Below are 26,562 nucleotides of genomic sequence, written 5' to 3' on the forward strand. Positions count from 1 at the left end.
ACTCCTTTTCCTTATCCTTTTAGGACTTTGGGTTCCTCAAGTCCATTAGACTTTTTTTCCAATATAAATTAGTATTTAAAACTTTTATCAAAGCATGCTTAATTAAAATATTTTTCTCCTTTCTTAAATCCTTAAAATAATTTCATTTGACTTTTAAAATAGTCAACCTTTTTAAATAGTCAAATCATTTAAAAACTAGATTATGTTTAAATATAAATATATAAATACTAAAATATATTTACAAAATCCTTTAAAATTATGGGGGATTACACGTAGTGCATCTAGTTTGTTTTTATTTTATCGTAAGTATACTCTTGATATTGTTTCTAAAGCAGGTTTTCTTGGTGCCAAGCCCTCTGGTTTTCATATTGAGCAAAGCCATCGTTCAACACATGCTTCAGGCACACTTTTCGAGGATCTCGTGTCCTATAGGCAGCTCATTGGTCACTTGATTTATTTGTCAGTCACTCGTCCTGACTTGGCTTATGCAGTTCATGTACGTACTATCATAGTTTATGCAGGCACCTCGTTAGGAACATTGGGACGCTTGAAAGGTACCCCTGGTCAGGGTATTCTTCTTCGCGATGATAATGCTTTATCACTGCAGGGCTGGTATGATTCCGATTGGGCAGTCTGTCCTCTCACTCGTCGTTCTTTCACAGGTTGGGATTGTTTTCTTGGGTTCTTCTCCTATTTCTTGGAAGACCAAGAAATAACATACCGTTTCTCGTTCTTCTACAGAGGCTGAGTATCACTCTATGGCTGCTATTACTTGTGAGTTGAAGTGGATAGTCAATCGGCGTTGTATTTGGCTCATAATCTTGTTTTTCATGAACGCACAATTCACATTGAGGTTGATTGTCATTTTGTGCATGACGCCATCGCTGAAGGTCTCATTTCGCCATCTTATGTGTCTAATAAGTCACAGTTAGCTAATATTTTTACTAAGGCTCTAGACAAGTCTCAGGTTGATTTATTGCTGTTCAAGTTGGGCATTATGGAATATCCGTACTCCAGTTTGAGGGAGGGTATTGGAGATAAAATAGGACTCTATTTTGTTAGAGATAGTTTTTAGTTTGGTTTCCTTTTTCATATCGGATTCCTAAAACTATTGTATATATATTGTCATGGCTCAATGAGAAAAGGCAAGCTTGATGATTAATAATGTTTTATAGCCTTCGATTGGACATTCCAGGTTACAATTTGAAAATTTTGTTGTGTTTTTCTTCCATTAAGATTAGGTTTCAAATGACAACCTATTGCTGATGAATAATGCAGAGTTGGTCTTCAAGTAGTCTGGAGATTATAGTGGTGAGTTGAGTATTCAAATGATAGAGAGTCGTGGAAGTCCTTAAGTCCAAGAGGCTTCTTATTTGACGGTGCACGGGATGAAGAAAGCCTTCTAACAGCTTTTTGTAGATGAGATTCTTTTGAATCCTTCTTCTTTTGTCTAAAGTTAAAATTTGATATGATTCTCTTCCCTGTATGAATTTGCAATGTATTACAAGGTCTGAGCAGAAAGTACCAAAAAAAAAATACTTCCTCTGTTTTTTTTTCTATTACAACAATGTACCTCCATTTCTTTTTAATAGTTATGCTTACATTTTTCATGCATGTCAATGCACTAATTTGATTTTTTATATCTCTAGTTTTGTATTTGTAAAAAATATAAAAACTCGATACTGTAAAAGTACATATCGAGAAGAATCAGACAAGACCCGACATGATTATATATTTTCTTAACCATAAATAACAAATGATAATCAAAGGAAAATTTGTGAATAATGTCAAAAGTGAAAGTGTAACTATTATAAAAGAACAAAGTTAGTATTCACTCACCACCCTTTAACTATCTATTGTAATTTTTTATGTATGGAAAATATAATCATATGAAATCTTGTTAGTTTCGTCTCGATATATACTTTCAAATATCAAATTTGTATACTTGTTACTAAAAGATATTAAAAAATATTAATAGTTGAATTTGTGCATCGACAAACATGAAAACTCAATTGTTACAGTAGAAAAAGAACGGATGGAATATAGTAATAGTACAATAGAAAGACAAAGCAAATTTTGATTTGACCCAAAAGTAAACATATTGGGCAAAATGAGGAAATTAAGGTACATAAATAATATAACACAATGGTACAACAAAATCCGATATAAGCTAACACCCAACTTTGTACAACTTGTGATGTGGTCTAATTGAAAGTTTTGCTGCTCATCGCCCACTACGATGATGATATCTATCATCTCTATCCCTACCTCTGGAAGAATAATCAGATTGATCAACTCTGCTACCATCTGAACCGTTGTTATGCTCTGAAAAACGTCGACTCGAGTTATACGAATAGGAGTTGTATAGACGGGAAGTTAAAGAATCTTCCGCATCCAAAGGGTCATTTCTACCTCTATCAACCCCAGACCTTCCAGAACTAGGACTTCTTGATGCAGGAGCGTTTTTTCTTGAGCTGTTGGATGGGGAACTAAAGTCTTGATCTCCATACCTTGGTGTATACCTGGAAGCTCTCTCAAAGCCAAATGGGTCATCACCTCGGTTATTATGCTCTCGATTACGTCCCCTACTAAAAGGTTCTGAATAATGATTAGAGTGAGCATTGTCACCATTCCGATGACGGTCAGGATTTGAAGATCTTGCTGCCCATACTCTTTCATCTGCATCCTTCGGAATAGGTGCATTTAAACCAGGATACTTCACACTCATTTTCTGCGGCGTTTCAACGAGGTCCGCTTCAAGAATTTCACCATCCTCTTTGTCCTCTTTAATTTCCTCATCAGCATATATGGTAATTCCAGAAGGCAGCTTCTCATCTTCCGGCTCTGAATTTCAGTAGTTCACAAGTTAGCTATGATGATGAAGAGATTAAAGAAAAGATCAAGCAAGCAACAGAAATCAAAATAAAAAAAATGTGGTGTCCATTACCTGCATTTCAGCTAATATGCATTAAGCTATTAAAAAGAAAACTTGTCTTAACTCAAAGACACCGATTCAGATGATGACGTTATCTATAGGCTTCACAAGAAAACTGATTTTTCACACAAGTTACCCAAGCAGACATCATCACACAATATACAGACCCCAAAGGAGCATTCAAACAGCAGACATGATCATGTGAAGGTTTCTTCTGTTACCTCTTAACTCTTTAGAAGTACAGACAGTTTTGATCATAAAATACCATTCAAGGAAAAGCAGTAATTTTGACACATCCCCAATTATTCTAGCCCACTAGAAAACCTATTTTTCATGTATGTCTCAAAAGTGGAAGCAAGCCAGCTAATAAACAAACCAAACAAACACTTCTAAAGTGGAAGCAAGCCAACCGCCTGTACTGAAATCATTTTGGACTTATTATCTTAAAAACAAACAAGCAAAAGACCTGAAAACCAAAAAACATTTCGACTCCCCCTTCTCCAACATAAGTGTCTTTTAACAGAATGCAGGAGATACAAGGAGTTAGCTATTGCATTGCATTTCAAATTGAGAGGTAATAATACTTCTATATATTAAAGTTATAATTACCATGGGATGAGAAAAGTTAGTGGACAAAGAACGTGAAGATGGCATGGAGGGAGTTTCTGCTCAAAACTGGTCAAAAACCATGGAAATAGGCAAATCACTGGAAGATAAACCAATCAATTCAAATGACCGCACATAATTTTACTGTTGAAAGGAGAGAAAAAAAAAACAAATTAAGTGACGAACCATGCCAAGTACTCATGAATTCTATTTCACAGAAGTTACAACCAGCTAGGAGACCACCTTGTTATGATACATTTACCTAGTTGCATACACCTGTGAAACTTCTTGCAATCACCTCGTGTCCAGATTAATATTTCTACTACTAGCCTCCTAATTGATTATATTATACTCCCTCTTTCCCGGATCAAGAGTCACCGAATCTTTTTCTAGGATGTTTGGAGAAAGCCCTTCACATGTCCTAAGTACCAAGATCTGTCTCTATCACATGCTTCAATAAATTCCCGTAATAAAGGTTATAGCGAACTACAACTTCTGATAGCGAATTTCTTAGTACTCCCTCCACCCCACATTAGGTTTTAGACTTTCCTTTTTAATTCGTCCCGCATTAGATTTTACACATCCACTTTAAGAAAGATCCCCCTAATATTTTAATACATTTCTCTTCCCCACAATCAAGAAGTTAGAAACTTAAGGTCTGCTTGGTTCAAGTTATGGAACAGAAAGGGAATGAAATCAAAAAAAGGGGAATAGTCACAAAGATTGCTACCTTTATTAGGCGTTTGGTTTAAGCCATGGAATAGAAAGGGAGTAGTAACCATTACCACCATGAAATGAATTTTGTTACTTCAGGGGAGAAGGGGAGATGACAAACTAGGGAATCCATTAGTACCAAGTAAACTTCTACCATATCTACTTTTTTCAATAAAAAATATACCCGACTAACTCCTATGACATCTAAAGTTCTAATAAAATCACAATTGATGATTACACAAAAAATCAAAAGCTACGTACCGCAATAAACAAATGTAGGTTTCAAGGATTAATCTTTTATGATTTGATGATCAAAAAACACGGCTTCAATTATATAATGGAATAAGATCAAAATGACAATTATCATAAAAAGCTCCTCTCTATACAATCAAATAATATCCTTAATTATGTGGATTAGGACAAGGTGACAACAATTGGCAGACACAAAAAGAGTATTTAGAAATGTGTCACATAGTGCTTTAAGAGAAAACAATGACAAAGATTTAAGGCCTCTAGATCTAGCATCCAATGACTAATGAGCATGCTCCAACAAAACAATATGAATCAAGTAAATAAAACGAACACTTCTACCAGGGGAAGGGGGGGGGGGGGGGAGTGCTGCTGCTACTCACTCGCACTTCTCTTACCCCTCTCCAAAACAAAAATCCCCCAGCATGACCACTGAGATGTCACCAACAAGCTATGTTACCTGGTCTTGTCTGAGATTATTCTATACAGGTACATATATAAGTGCCTAATACTGCAATCAGATTTTGGGACACGGGGAATCTGTCTAAAATTTGGACAAGGGTACAAGGACACGACATTTATTATATTGTTTAATTTTTATTATATTTTTGAAGGATCATAATATCGTATCTATTCAGAAGTTAACTCCGTTTAATAAGCTAGTCCCCAAGTAGCCACTGGTAATAAAGCAGAACACTGAAAACCTAAACGAGCAGCACAGAAAGAGCCAAAAAACCAAAACAGCTTCATGTTTCCAAGTAATGAAGGATAAATGATAACAAAAGCATTAAGTATTCACATGCATAGGGAGGAATATAGAAAAAAAGATAGCAGCCCATCCACATGACTGAGAGAGAAACATTGAGAATCGTCACTGACGCCGGAAATGACAACCTGCTAGAGCACAGACCATAGCAGTTGCTTCTTCTTAGTCCCACAATTAAAAACCCCATATTTTACTTTCTATTTGAAGTATCTCCCTTTTTATTGGCAGATCTAGGTTTCAGACCCTGAATCTGAAAATTAGGTCGAATTTGGATAAATTCATTCGGCGAAGACCTTCTTATCTTCCTATCTTTATCCTTGTTTCATGGCCCTCACAAGCAGTATCCAAATGCATTTTTGCCGGATATGACAGTTATCATTGTCGTGTCGTATGAAGCAGGTACGTGAAGCTATCTACCTGAGTTCGGGTAACATAGCTGGCAGGATAAGGAGACTGTGATGTTGGTCATCCCCTAGAGCCACTACCGATATCTATCAATAAGGCTCAGCTGTCACAGTTTACATCAGCAGGCAGCAACTGCTGCCAGAAAAAAAAAATCGACAGTTACAATTTCTGAACCACCACAAGGCTAAACATTCTGACAACCTAAAACACAACCGGCTTCATTAGAGAGCTCCCTTGACACCTCTTTGCGGTGGTTCCTTATAATTTCCGCCAACATTTCCACAACCTTACTTTTCACAAAAGCCACCTTAGAACAGAGGTGGAGCCAGGATAGAAACAAGATACCCTATGCTTGGGTTAAAATATAGATAGACCTTAAATTCAAGGGGAAAGGAACTATTAGACCCAAAACCCTAGGCTCCATCACTCTTTTGGACAAACAGAGGGTGGCGTGCTCCTTTTCGATCATCGGGGTTCATATTAGAGGGAAGTCAAGAGAGAAAGAATGAAAGAAGAAGGCGCGGGCGCGAGCGCAGGCGCAAGCATATGCATATGCATATGCATATGGATATGGATATGGATATGGATATGGATATGGATATGGATATGGATATGGATATGGATATGGATATGGATATGGATATGGATATGGATATGGATATGGATATGGATAAGCATATGAATATGGATATGCATGTCTGTATTTTTTTTTCGAGGACCCCATGGTAAGATGAAGGGCCCTACTAGACCGGCACCTCTCACAAGTTAATCTGGCCTTGATTTGCGGGCTTACATTTTTAGATTGGGGGGATGGTAAGAGGAAAACCTCTCCCAAAGTGCCCCTAGTGGGGATCGATCTCCACTATGCATATGCATATGTATATGTATACACATGCACATATGCATGTAAGAATCAAGGTTGGCCTAGTTGGTTGGAGGCCCTCCTTCCAGTGACTGGGTTTAATTCTTTCCCCTCACGAAGTAGGATCCCCAAATTTCCCCCCACTTGTGCAAGGGATTTCATTAACAAAACTCATATTAATGTTAACCAGCAATTTACCAACGGTAATTATTAGTTAGTTCTTTTTCAAGCTGATGACTTACTGATGTGCATTGAAGTACAATAGGCTGAACTTCTTATGCAAGCACTTCAATATTCACTGATTTTGTACACATTCGCAGGGTAAACAGAAATCAACCAAACTCTTCTCCCCCCAAAGGAATAAGTGAGAAGATTATCGACAGAAGAGCAAAAGGGATTTCAGCACTAGAATTACATGCCAGGAAATATTACTAAGCTCATAAAACCTCATTGTAAACATTTTTGAGCGCCACAACCACAAATAAGGTCACAACTAGTGTTGGGGCCAAAAGAGCTTTGCCGAAGAGCGACACCAAATGCTAAACGGATGAATAATGAAGATAGAGAAGTGACAGATTGAAATAGCAATCTAGAGGATGATTTGATGTAGAGATTATTCATTTCTTGAGTTCTAGCTTAGAGACTATTGACTTGAAAACAAATAGAGCTCGCAACGATTATGCATTCTTAACTAAACTCATATTAATGTTAACCAGCAATTTAGCAACGGTAATTATTAGTTAGTTCGTTTTCAAGCTGATGACTTACTGATGTGCATTGAAGTACAATAGGCTGAGCTTCTTATGCAAGCACTTCAATATTCACTGATTTTGTACACATTCGTAGGGTAAACAGAAATCCAACAAACTCTTCTTCCCCCAAAGGAATAAGTGAGAAGATTATCAACAGAAGAGCAAAAGGGATTTCAGCACTAGAATTACATGCCAGGAAATATTACTAAGCTCATAAAACCTCATTGTAAACATTTTTGAGCGCCACAACCACAAATAAGGTCACAACAACCCCAAATAAAATCACAACTCACAATAGCCACAAACCATTTGCATTACCCATGAACAAGGTTCAGCGACCGCATCCAAGATTTAAAAACCATATTTTACCAAAATCCAAGATAGTGACTCAGATAGAAGAAAACAAACAACTTCAAAATGATATATGACAATCCACTTACCCATATATCCTGGAGGATAGCCAATTTCTCGCATTCTATTAAGCCATGGAGGTGGATCAAACTCCTGTTAATAGAGAAATACTAATAATTAACCGAAATTGGCAGAAACACTAAGCCTACTAAAAGCAACAAATTTAAAATTTAGAAGGAAGTTCATAGTTCCCATATGGTGAGTACCTTGAAATACTACATAGCGGTTGTACCTTTTTGCAGTAAACTTTTTGTTGTTAATATGTAAATTATACTAAATCGAGAACTAGAATTCCAGGTTTATTATAGGCTTTATACTACTTGTAAGTATAATAAATGAATCTGATTTAACCAGTGTTGAGTTATTCAGAAAGGGGCAAAGAAAGATCACAAGATTCTTATGGATTTAAAAGACCATATGAGTGCACACATAAACATATAAACAACAGAAATTCTAGGGTGCCCCCAAGGTTTAACAAAATTGCCAAATACCCTTATTTAAAGATGACAAGATTCTTATGGATTCAAAAGACCATATGAGTGCACACATAAAAACATAAACAGCAGAAATTTCTAGGGTGCCCCCAAGGTTTAACAAAATAGCCAAATACCCTTATTTCAAATAAATCCCCGTGAACCCCTTTGGTATTTAATAGCCAAAATACCCTTAGAGACAGGCCAATGGCGTTGAAGGTAGTTTTTCATAAATAAACCTTAGTCTGTTTTTCCCTCCTTTTTCTTTCTTTCTCTCCTTTACCCTCTCCCTTCCCTCACCCCTTCCCACATTGGACTAGCTCCAATATCTCCTCTATTGCCTCTGGGGTTTTCTACCCTCATCTGTCTTCAGATCCACCTCTTCATTTTCCCTTTTCTCATTCTTACTTCCAAATTTTGTCTAAAAACTTTTCTCAACAAGTCAAAGGGGTTGTTTGGCAATCGATTCTTGGCTATTACTTTTGGCTAGTTTAGTTGGCTTGTTTTACTGGCTCGAAGCATTGGTTGCATGTATTGGCCTTTTAAGTTGGCTATTTTGCAAAATTGTTTGGTAAAATTAGTTGTGGTTGTTGACTTTTAATTAGAGAGTTTGTGGGCCAACAAGCCAAAAGTCAATCCAAAAAACTGCTCCAGGTAGCTTTTTCATTTTCGCTTAAAAGTCAACTTTTCAACCAACCAAAAAGCCAATAACCAAATACGTTTTTGGACTCTTCGACCGAATTGAAAAGCCAAAAGCTAAAATCTAATGAAAAATTCATTTATCAAACATGACCAAAAACAATTTCAAACAAACATGGCCATCAAGTTCGGCCAAAGTACTTCATAGATATTGGTCCTTCAAAAGAAAAAGGTTTACTATTTACCACTCCTATTTACTAGACACTGCTCATATTTTGTATTTTTTAAAAAAAAAATATTTTTTAATTAAAAATTTCAAAAAAAATTGCATGGATTAAACCAATTTTTTGTTTCCACCATGGTGGAAACGACAATTCTTTTTTCTTCCACCGATTTCGGTTCCACAAACAGTGAAACTAAAAATTGAAATCTCAGAACATGGGAGGAGAAAGAGGGAGAAGAAGGGGTGGGGGGGATTCGCGGGGGGGGGGGGGGGGAGAGGAGAGGGGGCAAGGGCGCAACGGGGTGGAGGGTGAGGTGGGGTGGGGCCTGGGGGGCTGCGGCCTGAAGGGGTGGAGGGAGGAGTAGGGGCTACTGGTGGGGGTGGTGTGGGGGGCGGCGGCTGGTGGGGTTGAGGTGGGGACTGGGGTGGGGTGGGGGCTGGGGTGGGGTTGGGGCTGGCGGGAGGTGGTGGTAGTGGTGGCTAGTGGGTGTTATGGAGGAAGAAGAAGTAGAGAAGGGAGAAAGGAGAAAAACAAAAGACCGTATAAATACGTACGATATACTACAGCAGATAACATGGCATACAGAAAATATCCATATATTGTTGTAAAGCAAATACTTGAAACGAATAATTTACTTTTAGGCTGTCACTATTGACCTAATACACGTCAAACATGTTGTAGTGCTACATTTCAGCACTCAAGTTCCTTTGTGGACAGTTGGGAAAGGCCAGATAATGAGGTGTAATGTAAGAAGGTCGGGCTGGACCCGCATAGGTGGTTGAGTTGGCTGTTGTTACAGTTAAGGTGGTGGCACCACTAGTGTTGGGGCCAAAAGAGCTTTGCCGAAGAGCGACACCAAATGCTAAACGGATGAATAATGAAGACAGAGAAGTGACAGATTGAAATAGCAATCTAGAGGATGATTTGATGTAGAGATTATTCATTTCTTGAGTTCTAGCTTAGAGACTATTCACTTGAAAACAAATAGAGCTCGCAATGATTATGCATTCTTAACTAAAAGCTTGATTTATTTCTCCAGTATTAAATTTGTTTTCCAAGATCCAAGCCATCCAACAATCGAAAGAGGGGAAGGAGAGAGGGGACCCCATTGGTGATGGAAAGTGGAAAGAATGGAGCATCAGAGAGAGATGGAGAAAGAAGACAAGAAGAGCTGATTTCCCAGATAGTGTTACGAGTATGTTGGCTGCTAAACAACCTCAGGGGAAGCACAGGAGAAACTCAGACAATAAAATTAAAGATGATTAATCACTGCTGTACCTCTAGATATATAATTATTAATTATTGCATGGAATGACCAACTAAAACGTAAAAGGGTCCTTAACATCAGCAAACTTACATTTACATTTTTCAGTTCCCACTATTATGCAGAAACAGACTACAGATCTTTGAAGAGGGAAATATAGAAAAAAACTTAAGAAATCCTTACCCCGAGACCCAAAAGGCGCCTTGTTTCTGCATCAAGAACACCAGGCATTAATCCCTCATACTTTCCCCCAGGGGAGTCCTGATAATATCTAGTAAGATTGCGCATTCCAGAAGTCTGATTACGTTTGGACTTAAGCTCCTTCCGAGAGTTATTAACAGCAGCATTGTCCCGAGGCTTTGGACATTCCTTTAGAGAATGGCTATATGAACCACAATTGAAACAGCGTGGGGCATCCAATAGTTCCAATCCCCTAGAACATTGACAAAGAAAACGGAAAGTGCTACATCAATAAATAGCTCAATGACAAAATCAACATAGCACATACAATCTATGAAGCACAGAAACCTCAGGGTTTCCCATTTACATAACATTTTTATTCCTGAGACTCCAGCGGTATCCATGCTAGTGAAAAGCCTATAGCTGGAAGACGAGGTTTAACCGTTTTCCGAACATTTTCGACTCCAAAACCCAAGTAGTCTCCATGCTACACAGCATAAAACGAAAAGACACTACTGAAAATCATAAGCCACATATTGCTGACACTTAAAAAAATTAAAAGGGGTCAAGGAAGACAAGCAATTGGTACATGTGAGCTTTCTATTTATATTTGTTAGGCCAATTCATAAATACACCAACTTCGAATCAATTATTAAAAGGAATCCTTCCTGTTAGCATTGCAACATGTCTAAGTTTGAAAGGTGAAAATGAAGATTGGCATGGGTTAATTTTCAAGAGAAAAGCGAAAATAAATGAAAAAATAAAATGCCCAGGTTTCTATAGCCCATTCCATGGCATAAGAAAAATACAAGTCGAAATTCACAAACTCGCTATGGACTAGTAAACTGAAAAAAGACCAAAGAGTAGCATATTATAGCCAACAATTCCATGCCTTACAGCAACTGGACAAGTAGATATCAATAAGCCCACAAGTAAGACTCCAACTAAACTCCCAATCTCGATTGCTATTTCATGTATTTTAAATTTGTTTTCTGTGTTCAATATCAAACATGCCAAATGTCCTCCCACTTAAATATTTGAGGTCCTTCAAACTAGTATACCCAACTCATGCAAGCAAATTAATACTTCCTTTGCTTTCTAATGGTTGCAACGCTTTGACTTTAACATAATTCATGTACTTACTTTGACCGCGTGACTAATATACTTCTTCTGTTTCTTTTTTAGTTGCTACACTTCTTGTTTTCACGCCATCCAATGCATTGCTTTGGCTAATAATATCTTTAAGTATGCATAGCGAAAAAACTTAAAAAGTTTATATTATGAAAATATGCATTAAGATGAATCAAACAAGATTATGTTATTTCTTATATATAAGGAATAACAAATCAGACAAGGTTAGTTGGTGAATAGTAGTTAATATGCAAGTGTAGCATTTAAAAAAAATACAGAGAAAGTATCATACAAACTTTAGCATGTAATATGTTGTTGAATATATCTCGATTCTTGATATATATTTACAAGATTTCAACTATTTTATAATCTACAATCTTACTATGGTGAAGTATGTGAAGGATAGAAACCAAAGGACCTAAAGGATCCTAGTATAGCATAAAGAGATCAAGGATAGATAGAGGCAATATTTTGACGAGTTGTTTAATGACAATCAAATGGGTGTTACAGGAGACATATCTATCATGTAGAATTCTGATAATAGAAGTAAAGGCATACAAGAAATTGAAACTGAAGAATGCCGTACCTAAATGTTATTCCTACCAAGGTTTTGAGGTGCCTAGGGAATAGGGATTAGAGAATGTTGGTATTGATTGTTAACAAAATTATTATTTAGAAAGACATAAATATACTTCCTCCGTACCAAAACAGATGTTACACTTTCTAAATATGGTTGTAACAAAATAAATGTTACGCTTCCTTTTTAGGCAACAATCTCTCTCTATCTCTCTCCTATCACATGGGTTCCTTTTTTTCTTTCTCTCTATCTCTCTCCTCCTCAAAAGTTGCCTAGAAACAATGTGTTTTTGAAAGTGTAACATCTATTTTGTTACGGAGGAAGTATAATACTTGAACATTGGAGGAAAAGCACCTTGATAACAATTTACAAAAAACAAAGGAGCTGCCAAAAATGAAATTATTGGGGGATTAGACTTGTGATTCATACCATAGAATGGTGGAAGAGAGTGATAGAGTATCGATTTAGGAAATGTACTAGCACTATGGAGCACCTATTGGGTTAATGCTCAAACGATCCATCATAGATGACATAACAAGTATCAACATTTTTTTACTTCAATTGTTTAACCACCTTATAGAGTCAACCTTTTTCAAATAACCACCTTGTAAACACATTTTTTTATATAACCACATTACATAATTACTTTTACTTTAGAATGCTACCACTTGACAAATTCCGTCAAATAAACCGTAAATTTTTACACAAAATAATCCATTTTTTCTCATGGAATCCATCAATTGGTGGTAATCTAAAACAAAAAGAGCCATATAAGGTGGTTATTATATTAAAAAGAAGGAAAGAAAAATTGTTAACTTGTTGAGCCTATCAAAAGTGAACACCCCCATAAGCTTAGATTATCTTGAGTTAATTAATGACTTATTTTGAGTGGATGAGCCAAACGTTGGCTTATTTGTGACAATTTTTCCGGAAAAAAAAGGTGATTATTTAGAAAAATTCGCCTTCGTATGGTGGTTAAAGTAAAAAAATCCTAAATTTTCTAACACATGATGGAATATCACAAAAGTGATCTATTGACGATTTATATTCACCAAAAGTCAAACGATAAGGTACAGAAGAAATATGATTTTATAGGCAATGTGGAAAAAGAATATTCATAGACTTAGTTAATGGTATGTCATGTAACACGAAAACAAATATCAAGATTTGTGGAAGAGTGTGGAGTACATAAATATTTCCTTGTTACAACATGATTACACTTCCTCTTCGTGGCAGTAATAGAATAACACGCCCTACCGTATAGTATATGTTGTATGCGGATGACATTTTCTAGATGGACAACTGAGGTTAGTTCTATATTAGAGATATGGAGGCATGCATTTTATTTCAAGAGTTTAGGCTAAGTCAAGGCAAACGTAAGTACATGCAATCAGGGGCGGATCTACTAAGTAACAAGGGGTAGCATATGCTACCCCTAAAAAAAATACAAAAATTAAAAAAAAAAAAACTGGCTGGAAAAAAGAAAAAAACAAAAAACTAATATATACAAAATCCCGCAATAAGTTAGCGAAGAAATCCGCTTGCCGCAGTGGTAGGTAGTTTTATTCAGTTTGCGAAGACACGGAGGTCTTGGGTTCGATTCCTGTGTAACGTCTTTGTTGTTTTTAACTTTTTGTTCATCATGTTTTTTCTTTTTTCCTCTCTTTTTTTTTTTTTCTCTTTGTCTTTAATTTTCCCTATGCATTAGAAGAGAATCTTATTGGGGTTTTTTTAATAAAGTATTCATGTATTTTTCCATTTTCTACATTATATTCTGAATATTTTTTTCTTTTCAAAATGTAGCATTGATTTTTTTTAATTATTCTATATTGTGCCCCTCTATTAAATCAACGTTAAGTTTTTCATTAGTTTCTTATTTTTAGTTCTTCGGACTTATACATTATAAGGGAGAGAAAATTCTTCGGCTTTAAAACGGTTGGATACGATAGAGTAGTAGGGTACGAAGAGTTTTTATGGGAAAAACTCTCTCATAATGTAAATATAAAGAATATAGTATTATGAGCCATATAATAATATTATAAATACATCACACTCCTTTAACTTCGAACAAAAAAGGTTCAACCTTTCATACAGCACATATTATAAACTATAAAGCGAATCTTCTTAGATTTTTGTTTTATAAAGTATTCATGTTTTTTTCCATTTTCTACATTATATTCTTAATATTTCTTTCTTTTCAAAATGTAGCTTTGATTTATTTTTAATTATTCTATATTGTACCCCTCTATTAAATCAATGTTAAGTTTTTCATTAGTTTCTTATTTTTAGTTCTTCAGACTTACATTACAAGGGAGAGAAAATTCTTAGGCTTTAAAGCGGTTGGATACGATAGAGTAGTAGGATACGTAGAATTTTTATCGGAGAACTCTCTAATAATGTAAGTACAATGAATATAGTATTATGAAACATATAATTACAATACAGTGTCATATTTTTAAGAGGGTTATAACTAATAAGTGTAGTTTAACGTGAATTATGTTCAAGTATTATGAACGCTTATTTGGTTAGTTAACTTATGCTACCCCTAATTGAAAATCCTGGCTCCGCCACCGCATGCAATGCAAATTTAATAGCCAAGGGAGTCGATCGAGAATGTATTAAAATTGGACGGAAAAGAGTCCCATATTAGTGAATCATTTTACATACCCTGAGTCAATCTTGAATAGGAATGGAGATATTGACTAAGATGTGACTTAGAGGATACTGTGAGGGTGGCTAGACCGGACATTGTGTACCTCTAAGGTTAATAATAGATCCTAAAGGACATCGTTATTAAATGGGTTCAATGGTGGGGCATTTAGGAAAGATCATACTAGAAAGCTATCTTGTAAGTGGCGTCTCCGCACAGGGGACGATTTGGGGACGTACATCATCGTGACAGTGAACACCTTAAGAGAGAATATGGAACTAAAATATCCGGTAATGGTTTGGGGTTGCAAATATTAAGGATAAGATGAGAGAGAAACAACTATAGTGGTTTCGGCATGTGAGGCTTTGACAAGATGATATTTTGTTACGGGAGTGAAGAGTTGAGGTATTGCAGATTTTAAAAGAAGTGACGAGAGAGGCCAAAGATGACTTGGATAGAAGGCGTCAGGAATGACATGAATAAATTAGGTTTGTGTCTATTATGGAGACACAGTATCAATTGAAGACAAAATCTTGACTCATACAACCCACCCCTCCATATTGGGATTAAGATTTTGGCAATGTTGTTGTTATTGTCGTAGAAAAGCTATACCTGTGAGTAAACTCTGGTTCACTTTAATGTGGCCATCACACTTTTCCCATTTACATATTTTATTTGATACTCCCTCCATCCCAAAATACTCTTGACACTTATCAACGCACATAGTTTTAGATGAGTAAACCAATGACATGAAGTCGTCGAACTCTCCAAACCCATTTGGCCATTTCGAAGACAAAATATTGAAGATAACTTTTTGCCATTTCTACCCAAACCTTTTCTTGAGAGATAATGGTAGATATTAACAGGTCAAGCCCCAACAGTTATTGTGGAGTGTTGTCAAGTTCTGACAGGAGCTGTAAACATTAAAACTGACAATCTCTTTTCAGAATAATTCGTCTTAGTCCAATTGCAACTTAAGCTTTCATGCATGCAAAATTGGTTCTTGGGATCTTTTCGACTTAGGCATATTTCTCATCACATTGCAATCCTTTCCATGCAATTCTAGTTTGTGTAAAAAAATATAAGATAAGATGAAAATACAAACACAATTTGCTCAATTCAAAGAAATGCAACGAATCCGAAAATGCATCACTACGAAAAATATTGTAAAATTAGGCCAGGCGTGACCCTTTTACTATTTTCTGTATTTGTGTGTGTCGGAGAGGGTTTTAGGAACCTATATAACAGAAGAACAACAGTGCTCCAGGACTTGCTAAGTTTCTTGTTAGCTTTTTCTTCGGCAGTTGCAGCAATGTTGTTTCTTAAGAACTTAGTTTTGCCAACAGCACACACACACAAATTTGAGCATAGGCCAACCGAAAGAAGATAAAAAGTAGGACAACAAACACACAAACACAACCAAATACAACATAGAGAAAGTAGAAGACGGAAAAGACTATATATCTCTCAGGAGAAGTACATCTGGTTAGCTTATGATGTATACCAAGTAAATGTAATCAATAGAACTAAATAACAAATTTGGTAGGACAGAACCAATATACATGCAGAATTTTTTATTTAAAAAACACAGTAACTTGTAGAGAAAAAAGACATAGATGAAGGTATTATAGATGAAAAAAGCCTATACTCACTATATTGCCTAAGCACAAAAGGACTTCCACTGGGGAGATTCCAGAAGACCACAGAACTCATGAACCTTCATATGACAAGATAGCACGAAGTAAAGCTAGATAGTGATTAGTGGCAGAAAACAAATACAATCATTTCCCAGGAAGAACATGCTGCAAAATGCCCAACAAGATAGGACATCAATTTCCCTTGAGGTGGTTTTGATTGGATTCTATCTATCTCAGGAAATAACTATATCAAGTCATACTATTGAATCATAAGACAAGAATACAAGTTCTTCCTATCAAAAAATTTCAAAGCCCAGGCAATTATCGAGTGAACAAAGATAAGCAAAGAAATTGAAGGCCTTACCCCTCCAAGTTACTTGTTCCATCGACTGAGATTGAACCTAATGCAAATCCACGGTCATACAGAGGGACAGAAGCATCCTCCATCGGTATAAAATCCTTGTTATCTGGCTTCCATGTATCATTCTCCATCCAGAAGCTCTACAATCAGGTATAAAAACTCTAAAATCTCTGCATAGTGAAGTTCAAATCGAGAACAAACCAATACAACCAACCAATTTACACCCAAAATTGGTAAATATCTAGGGAAGTAAACATCAACACATCATTACCGCTCGTCAATTGACGGAACCTTACAAGAAACAATTTTCAGCAACAGGAAAAGAAATGAAACAAAGAAGGGGGAGAAGAAGTCCACCAACAATCAAGGCAGAGGAAAGAGACTTCAATCTGGCAATGCATCAAGAAGGGACATGCTGGGAATAGCACATGAGCATGAGCCGAAAAAGAAGCTAAATGCACCACTTACTCCCGTAAAAGACCACAGATGACTCCAACAACAGAAAATCCAGCATCTCACTCCAACCAGATTACACACACTGGCTATAAGAGCATCTTGCAAAAAAAAATGTTACATCCCTTTCACTTTGCCAAAAATGTTACGCCCTATCTAAGTTTGCCTGAGAGAGATGGACACAAGACAAGCCCGTTCCGTGACATGTCTACAGTCTATCAATGATCCTTTTCATTTTGAGGTGACTATCAATGATCTTAGACAAGCACGGATTGTTGACTATGAACCAAGATAACTAAGCAGATTAGTAAGGATCTATTATTAACACAGGCCAAGTAGCACATTAGCAATGTTCATTCTTATTAATTATGTTATCAAGGTCTAAAGGAAAGAGATGGAACTAAAGAAACCAAATGTCTTATTTACAGACACAATTACCATATGAAAGCCAAAACATTCAAGAATACTACAGGAAAGTGTTTCAATTATGTCGTAACTCATAGATTAGAAGAATCCTCACAGCGCATCATTTCCCATCCAAAGTATTTGGGGAAAAACAGCTAGACCTCTCAAAACCTCATTTCAACAATTTTTTCACACGGTAATTATTGTCGTCGTCGCAGCACCTAGGGAACAACATATCCATAATGGTGTACTCACTCTCAAACGCCTAAGTGTGCCAGAGAACAAGGGGTATAGTCTATGTTACTCCAGACTCTTCATTACGAGTACCCGTGTCGGATCCTCAACCCTTCAACATTGATATGGACACTTAATATTTATTTTTTGGACGAAAAGTATCATTAAATAGTTGAGTCTAACACATGGACACATACCCATATCTGACACAAGTATCCAAGTTCAAGTGACACAGAAATGGCAGGAGGAATAACTGACACAGAGAGCTCCATATGAGAACAAGCTAGCGACAATCATAGAGGTAAGCTGGCATCCCAAAGGTAGTGTTTCCAAAATATTGAACAAGTCTACTGATAAGTGTATTTCAAACGTACTTTATGGACTCCTTTTAGCTCATTTTGATCCTCTTTCTCCCCTTTCTTCCCTCTTTATTCTCCCTTTCCCCTTCTATTTCATTCACTTGATCATACTTGATCATAGTGAAATTTTGCTAGATTTTTAGTCATTTTTGACCGAATTTCTAGTACATTTGCTTTCACCTTGTTTTGCCATGTTCTTGATATAGGTGAAACTACTAAGATGGCTACGATTTGTAAAGTTGGAAAAGGTAGCAATGAAAACAAAGCACACATTGATAAATGGTGCGCTTGCACCATTCCCCATGTCCGCTCGTACAAAGGAGCACATTGCACAATGAAATCTTGAACGGAGAACTTCAAATGGACATAACTTTCAAACCACAAATCGGATGAAGGTAAATCTAGTTGGAGGTGAAAGCTCGTTTCGATATCTTTCCAACGACTGGTCATAAGCTTGATTTGGATATAAAACGAAAAAGTTATGCTCGTTTTAAGTTGAACTGTCCAGTTTGAGGCAGAAGGGTGAGGTGCGCCCGCACCTGATTTTGGTGCTCCCGCACCTCTGTTTGGTGCGCCCGCACCTCATCTTGGTGCGCCCGCACCTCATCTTGGTGCGCCCGCACCAATCGTTTCCGGAAAATGGAGCTCGTGGCTTCATTAAACGAGTTTTTGTTTTATTTCGAAGACTTACGCTTTCATTCTAGTTTTTAGAGAATATTTTAGGGTTTTGTATTAGAGAGAAAACACTTGAGTTTTTCATTGATAATTGAGATTAGAGATCATAGTTTGTGATTCCATTGATATTGAAGGTACTTTTCATTCATCTTAATTCAAAGTTTCAGTTTTTAATTCATTCTTTTGGTGTTTGTTTATGTTCTTATATTATTTAAGATCTTTATTCTCTTAGTTCCATAATTGCGATTTACATTAGTTTAATCATTACTTAATCATGTTTAGCCTTAGATTAGTCATAGATTCATTGTTTAATTGCTTTAACTCCATGATTAGTGAGTAGTTTCATAATCTAGGGTTAGGGTGAAAGTATGAATTAGGGTTTTAAATATGATGTTGATGTGATTGTGATATATGGAGAAGCTTATGCATTGATCTTGGTGTTTTGAGACCTTAGGATAGATATTGATCACATTTATACTTTGGTATTTTGATTTCAAATGTTCTTAAATCGGATTTTGAACTCTTTTATCATCCCCAAGAATCAACTTAATTTCTATACCAAGATATTGGATGGAAATTAAGGGGATCCTTCATTAGGGTTTTCCAAACTTATTGAATCTCTTAATCAATTAACTAAAGACCATTCGAGAGAGGATTTAGTTGATTGATTAAGTGATTACTCTTGAGGACCATTCGAGAGAGGACTCGAGTATTTTAGAGGAGAACTAAACCTTGCATAATCGTCTTTGTTGCTTCACAATCGCATTAACAATCATTATCCATTCTTATTCATACTAGTAACCTTAACTCTAGTGTTTTTTATTTGATATTTAAACTCGTGATATTTGCTTGTTCTAGTTGATAGTTAGTCTTAATTGTTACCAAACATCTTTCAAACCCCCAAATACCTTTCAATTAGGTAGTCTGGACTTGATAGACTTTAATCAATCCCATTTTCCCTGTGGACCGACCCTTGACTTGCCCTTACTATTCTCTTAGTAATTGCTTGTTAGGACTTATAAATATTGTTTGAAAAGCGGTTCTTAGTACCTTAACGACACACTAAAAACCTCTTATCATCTACTTGCTCATGGGAAAGAAAACCGATGCAGGAGGCCAGAGATGCTTCACAAAATGCGGTCTTGTGATGCTGATGTAAATTATCCCTAGAACCAAGTGACTTCATATAGATGAGAGCTAGTGAAGGTCAATTTTGGATTAGAGACTAAAGCTGACCACAAGTCATCCTGGATGATGGAAATGCAGGATTGTTGGCTTTCAGCAAACTCTAGTAACTCAAGCATGATGTGGCGACAGCTTAGGAACTAAAGAATCAAGATTCCTCCAAAAGGTCCATTTTTGAACTTGTCACATAATGAAACCAAGAAGAGCAGAGGTCCAATAAATGCACCTCAATTAGCCTAGGTGAACAACTTTGCTTGTTACCTTGGGTGTGGCTCATTGTCTAGCACTCATGAGGTACGGTAGCCATGGCTTAGGAAGTACGTGTGTGAGTGTCACACCTCTTCATTCAGAATGGCACCAGTTAATTATCCGAGTACCTGAAACCTACCATTATCTCTTGAAAGAATAACTTTCTAGATAACACAAAAATTTGAGGAGCAATAAGACTTCAACAACAAGTATTTATGCTTCCGCAAGTCTTAAGGGCATTCGTTCATCATGCAAAGAGATTGAGATAATTTTGACAGAATCCATTACAGTACTTTCTGCCAGCAACCAATAAACCTTTCAGTAAACAGGACATAGAGGTCTCAATTTGTAATTCAGATAGGAGCCCATCATCATCCGGCTAGCAACTCATCCCTTCCAACAACCCATTTCCCCAAAAAAAAAGGGGGGGGGGGGGGGGGGAGAACAAGCCATCAAAATCTTTCATAAACCAATCTTCTCAGTGTAGCATCATCATCAATGATATAAGAGAATATGTGGTCCCACATGCATCTCGATATGAATCTTCATAAACTCAGATACTGACAAAAGTGTAGATGCGTACAAAACAGACAATTTGTGCAGGGAATAGCAAATAATCTTCCAAATTGGATTGCCAGATAAAGCATACGCATGGACTATAAATTATCTCTCTGCAAAAACATCTCTTGACTTCGAGTATGATTCTCTTAACGATATGCAATACAGCCAGGCTGGCATAACACGCAGGCACTACAGCATCATTGAAACAAAGGTCCCTATCTTGGTCTACATATGTAAAAATATCTTAAATCAAATCGCATGTCTTTTCTAAGGTCTTTTCTCAGCATTAAATAGCTACTTTACATCAGGAAAAGAAGAGAGACACTCACCACAGCGGAAGTCTTTTCTGTGCCAACATCTAAAGCTGGAAAGTAAATTTCTTCCCCAGTTTCTGATCCTCCATTTTGATCCTAAATTTGTTGATGACATCCAAAAATTAAAATAAGATCAAAACATAAGAAAATTAATAACAACATTAATCATAGTAGACTCTAGTATAATTTCAAAAACAAGATGCTAAAAATTTCATTACATCCATTTTATAATAATAATAATCTTGTATGTTAATGAAACGTTCAAGTGAGAGCAAATGAGATCATAGTATTCATATGAAACCAGACAAAAAGAGTCACATCAGATATTCAGATTAGAGACTCTCATATCATCTCAGTAAAACTCAGAGGAACTTAACATAGCCTAACTCATCACAAAGAAGGATGCAGCTCAAAAGAGTCCAAGTATGGTATTAGATCTGGCCGCATCAACTCATTGTAAAGGTTTATGAGCTCAATGCAACCGAGATATAAGGCCGCAAGATGCGCAAACCATACGCATTTCCCGCAAAAGTGGTTCTGCGGGACTGCAACCACATCCGAGATTCAAAAAGATGCCTTCAACTACTTCTATTTGTAACAGATAAGCACAAAGCACAAACACGCATAGCAGTCATATCACCCAACTTCCCCCTTAGTGATATCAGAACAATCCTGAAAAAGGTGAGATTGTATCAATTACATTAACTTGACCTCTGCTTACCCCCTTCCTCATCCTTCCACTTCACTCATCATTTTCCAAAAACAATTAGGCTTGCAGCTATTCTCTATTTCTCTATCGTCCATCATTCTACATGATAAAATGATGAAGAGAAATAAATAACTTAAGGGATACATTGGCTTAGTAATTTCCTATCAAAGCAGGAGACCATCATCAAGAAAAAATACCTTTATCAGCTCGAATCTGAAAAAAGTAAATAAGGAAAAAGGGTTCATGTTAGAAATTTAAAAAGATGATATTTAAGTCTGTATACTCAACACATCCTTTCGAGAACAAAGCTCATTGTTGTATCGTTTAAAACTGCTTGTAGATGTTATGAGTAGATGGAACACAGGCTTGTGATGCAATTGGTATTAATGTGCATGTAACCAGCTTTGCTCCTTCAACCCATCCTAGAAGATGAAAAGAAGGGTGAAGCACTGATGCACTGCAAGTTTCCAGCCCATGCGAAAAGTATGAGACATATGTTGTCACTTGTCAGCATGGTATATATCCATCTACCTCGTATAATTATTTTCAGAACTTTTTTTTTTAATACCACAATAAGCCAGAATCTACCAGAGTAACAAGGTATAGTTGCCCAATAAGAAAAATTCAAAATTTAAGGGGACCAATGGACACCCCCCCCCCCCTTCCTCAAATTCACCCACCCAAAAAGAAAAAGCAGAAAAAAAAAAAAAAAAAAACCTAACATGTATAGAGGTTCTTAAATCCATATCTCAACCCCCTGCCCAGAACACCAACCCCTCTATAGCAGTATAGCTCTCTTCATTTCCTAAGCAAATAAACTAGTCGGCATTCTCTGCCTTTCCTCTTCTCCTTTCATCTTCATGAACAAAAGTTGCAGAGATAACCAAACAAAGAACAGAGTGTATCAAAAGCAAAACAGAAATTTGCCAGGATTTGTAAAATACTACTTCCTCCATTTCTTAATACTGGCAACCATTTGACTTTCGAATAATAAATCTATTAACTGTGATGATAACCTTTTTATGATCTATAAAATAAAATGCTATTAACTAAGATGTTGGATTAGTCTGAATACGTATTTTCCAAATGTCAAATTCTTATAATTTTTACTAATTGATAATTTGAGATATTAATGGTCACAACTCACATATGTGCATAGGTAAGCGTGGAAGTCAAACGCTTGGATGTATTTAGTATTGTGAAACAAAGGAAGTAATGACATTAGCAAAAAAATGTCGCTAAACAAGGGGAAACTACTCGTTATACAAACAAGAATAGCGTGCAAGGAAGAAGTAATGTCTGTGTGTAGGTAGACAATGAGAGTGAGAGAGAGAAAATTGACATGCTAGAGTGATGATCTTACTAGAGTTCCAGAGAAATTTTGCACATGCCACTCTGACCACTGTCGTAACAACTCCTCCAATTTGTGCTTGCTCTGTCTGCAGCAAAATAAACCATCAAAAAGTAGACCAACAAAAATGTGATCTAACACAAAAAGAATATTTAGTTGGTCAATCTTCAAAGGTAATGAGATATACAGCACTACCCAAGATATATATTACCCCCAAGATATATACCTTAAGATGTCCCTTGTGGATGTAGAGAGATTTGCCTGGCATTCCTATTAATGCTTCACTTTTCAAGACCAACTCTTTCACCACGCAGACATCCATCCCCTTTGCCCACCCTTCACAGTGGACTCTCCTAATTAGTTAATTTTATATACATACATAGATAATTCTAATTATTATCTTTCACTGTTATCACTATGCTACACAAGACATAAAATTGACACATTGACTTACTTGCATACTCCTAACACAAGTCAAAAGTCCAACAGGTCACTAACTTTGGGGTGGAGAGATTACACATTTCCTCATTTTTCACTCTCAAATTTTTTTTTTAACTTATGGTTTCAATACACCCCCATGAATCTCGAAAAGAAGGAAAAAGCATCAATCTCATAACAACCTTGACAAGCAAGAATACTTGACACGGACAGATGGCTGCTCCTCATCAGATGTCATTCGCATTCGTTTAATACCTGATATAGCTAGCATCTTGAATTAAGGATCACAAATCCACGAGGCACAACAAAAGAAATCAACAAAGAAAATCAACCAACAAGAGCATTATGATAACAATAGAAACCACTGCACAATTGTATTAACAATTCGGCTTTCCTCCAAAAACACATGAATACCAAGTCCAAAATCAGCTAACAAATTACAAAAAGCAACAAAAGAAAAGCAATCTAGGATATGTGAAATTCCATAAAATAGTAGGATACAACCAATATCTTGAAGACAACCCTCTGAAGCTTCGTGTTCGATAGTAAAACCGTTCTCAGATGACATCTCAGTATTGTTCCTTTCAAATTCAGCAACAGTTTTCACAGAAACAACGGCATTTTCAGCAGTATCAATAGTTTCAGTTAAAACTTGAGCAATCTCCATCTTCGAAATAAACTGGCCTTCTTCAATTTCAGCATCATTATCCAAATTTTGCTCCAGAATTTCTCCATCTGAAATACCTACTTTACCAACCTCAGCTTTATCGTCGTGAATTTCATTGTCAGAATCTCCACAAGAGGGAAGTGGAATCACATCTCCTGCTTCCATATCAAACGAGAAAATTATTTTTGAAAAATCTGCAAATCGGAAAAGCATGTTATTATCTTGGTGAAATTTTCCCATGATAAGTAAACGGATTGAAGTACAATGATATGAGTAGCGAAAAGTTTACCAGATCATTGACGAAATTTTAGTGAAGAAATCTAGTGATTCTGTAATAAATTAGGGTTTAGATCTGTAAATTGAGGGATTAAGTGAGGAAGATGAAGAATAAAAGGGAAGCTAGTACATTGGTGCCTTGGTGGTATTCTTGGTTTGTAATTGCCGGGAAGAAGCATCGGAGGCATAAGCGAGATAAATTCACTATCGTCACATTTTTGTAATTCCAACACTTGCTTATTTGGGCGAGCTACAAAAAAAACACGCCTATTTCTATTTGGACGAGTTACAAAAAATATGTCTATTTGGACGAGTTATAAAAAAAAAATATCTGTGGGCCACTCAAAAAAAAAATATGCCTATTTGAAAATTTACAAAATAAATACTTTTTTTTTTCTTTTTAAAAAGAATTTTTCTATCGAGTTAAGTATAAAAGAGGGTACTAAACTTTGAATAAAATTGCAGTTTACTCATCTAAGGTGTAAAAGTTGCACTTTACTCACTCAAAGTACAACTCTGTTAACTTTTCTGTTAACTTTGAATTTAATATATATATAAAAAGTTGTTTGGCCAAAGAACTAGAATGACAAACTTTCTTTCTCCACCTCTCTAAACCAGATTCACCACCTTCTATCCACAACTCCACCTCCTGTCGTTGTATTTTAGGATCTTGTTTCTTTAACAACCCCCCGAATCTTCTTTCTTAAAATTTTCTCTCTCCTCTCTTCAATCAACCATATATTCAGACGGAGCAAAGTACGTAAATCAACCATTTGTGCTATTAATTCAGACAACAAAGAAGGAGATCATTTTTTGGCATTGACTCCAAAACAAAAGGGGTCATCCATCAAAAATGACGCCAGAAAGTGTCGGAAATCCGCCACAAAGTAACTCCACCCATGATCATGAAGAGTCGAAAGCTAGGAAGTTATTGCCTCTTAAGAAACGAGGTCAAAAACCGAACCAAGAAAATAATGGAGAAGAGAGAAGAATGATTCTAGTACCCGAAAAAGGAAGTGGAAAAACTCAAAGATTGATGAAAGTGATGTAGGTTTTAATGAAGGAGTGAAGATCAAAGATGGGTTTTTGAGAAGTAGTTTAGGGGAGGTTGATCCTAAGGAGAAACCGGAATGCATAGAAAGTGTTTGTGAAAATGCTTCAAAGAAAAAAAAAAGTAATAATAATGGCAGACTTACAAGGGGTATGGGTGCATACCGCGCACCAATACAAGGGAAGAATAGGAAGAGGGAAGATGATGATGATGGGAATGAAATTGGTGGAAGTACTTGTCATTAGTGGAAGGTGCAATTCAAGAATTGTCAGAGAAGAAAAAAATTCAAGATTAGTGAGGATGATAGAAGGAAGCACACTTTGTATTTGTTGCAAGCAGTGTATCCTTACTTCAAGCAGTTTAATTAAGAGATGATGGAGAAAGAGATGGAGGCTCGAATTCAAGATATGTCACCAGCTAAGGTAAATGTAGAACATGTTGATTGCCCTCTTGATGAACGTATGTCTTGTAATAACTGTAGGACCTTGATTGTTGATATGCATATATAGAAGTTGTCCGCAATGTTGTTATGATTTATGTCTTGTTTGTTGTCGGAAAGTTCGAAATGGTAACTTTCGAGGGGTTGTTGAGGAGGTTGTGATGGAATTTGTGGTTCAAGAATGGTCGGTGTCATGGGTTGTTGATTGTCACCGGAGGAGAAGGGGGTTGGGTGGAGGGAGAAAGAAAAGTACAAAGTTATGGAGGAAGAGAGAGAAAATGGGCATATCTGTCCATTCTCGTTTTTTGTGCCAATCAGTATTTCTATTTAACTAATGGAAAGTTGCAAGCAAAGTTAACA

The 26,562-nt window shown here is 36.4% G+C and overlaps 1 protein-coding gene across 3 annotated transcripts; it reads right to left on the reverse strand.

Moving 5' to 3' along the window:
- Nucleotides 1-2,038: 2,038 nt before the first annotated feature.
- LOC104893569 (uncharacterized) lies at nt 2,039-24,986 on the reverse strand. Of its 3 annotated transcripts, none has more exons than XM_010679692.4 (9): nt 24,726-24,986; nt 24,271-24,630; nt 23,952-24,024; nt 23,344-23,419; nt 21,287-21,367; nt 16,840-16,976; nt 10,484-10,733; nt 7,730-7,793; nt 2,039-2,844 (listed from the first exon to the last, which is right to left on the reverse strand). In XM_010679692.4, the coding sequence occupies exons 2-9, from the start codon at nt 24,599-24,601 to the stop codon at nt 2,225-2,227; spliced, it is 1,632 nt and encodes a 543-aa protein (XP_010677994.2). In that variant the 5' UTR covers nt 24,602-24,630; nt 24,726-24,986; the 3' UTR covers nt 2,039-2,224. The 3 variants fall into 3 exon arrangements, with proteins under 3 accessions (XP_010677994.2, XP_010677995.2, XP_010677993.2); XM_010679693.4 differs by having other exon boundaries at nt 23,952-24,033; nt 24,271-24,591; nt 24,726-24,985; XM_010679691.4 differs by having other exon boundaries at nt 23,952-24,033; nt 24,726-24,985.
- Between the last annotated feature and the right edge of the window lie 1,576 nt (nt 24,987-26,562).

The sequence above is a fragment of the Beta vulgaris genome, chromosome 5 (genome assembly GCF_026745355.1).
Source record: "Beta vulgaris subsp. vulgaris cultivar EL10 chromosome 5, EL10.2, whole genome shotgun sequence".
Taxonomy (NCBI): Eukaryota; Viridiplantae; Streptophyta; class Magnoliopsida; order Caryophyllales; family Amaranthaceae; genus Beta; species Beta vulgaris.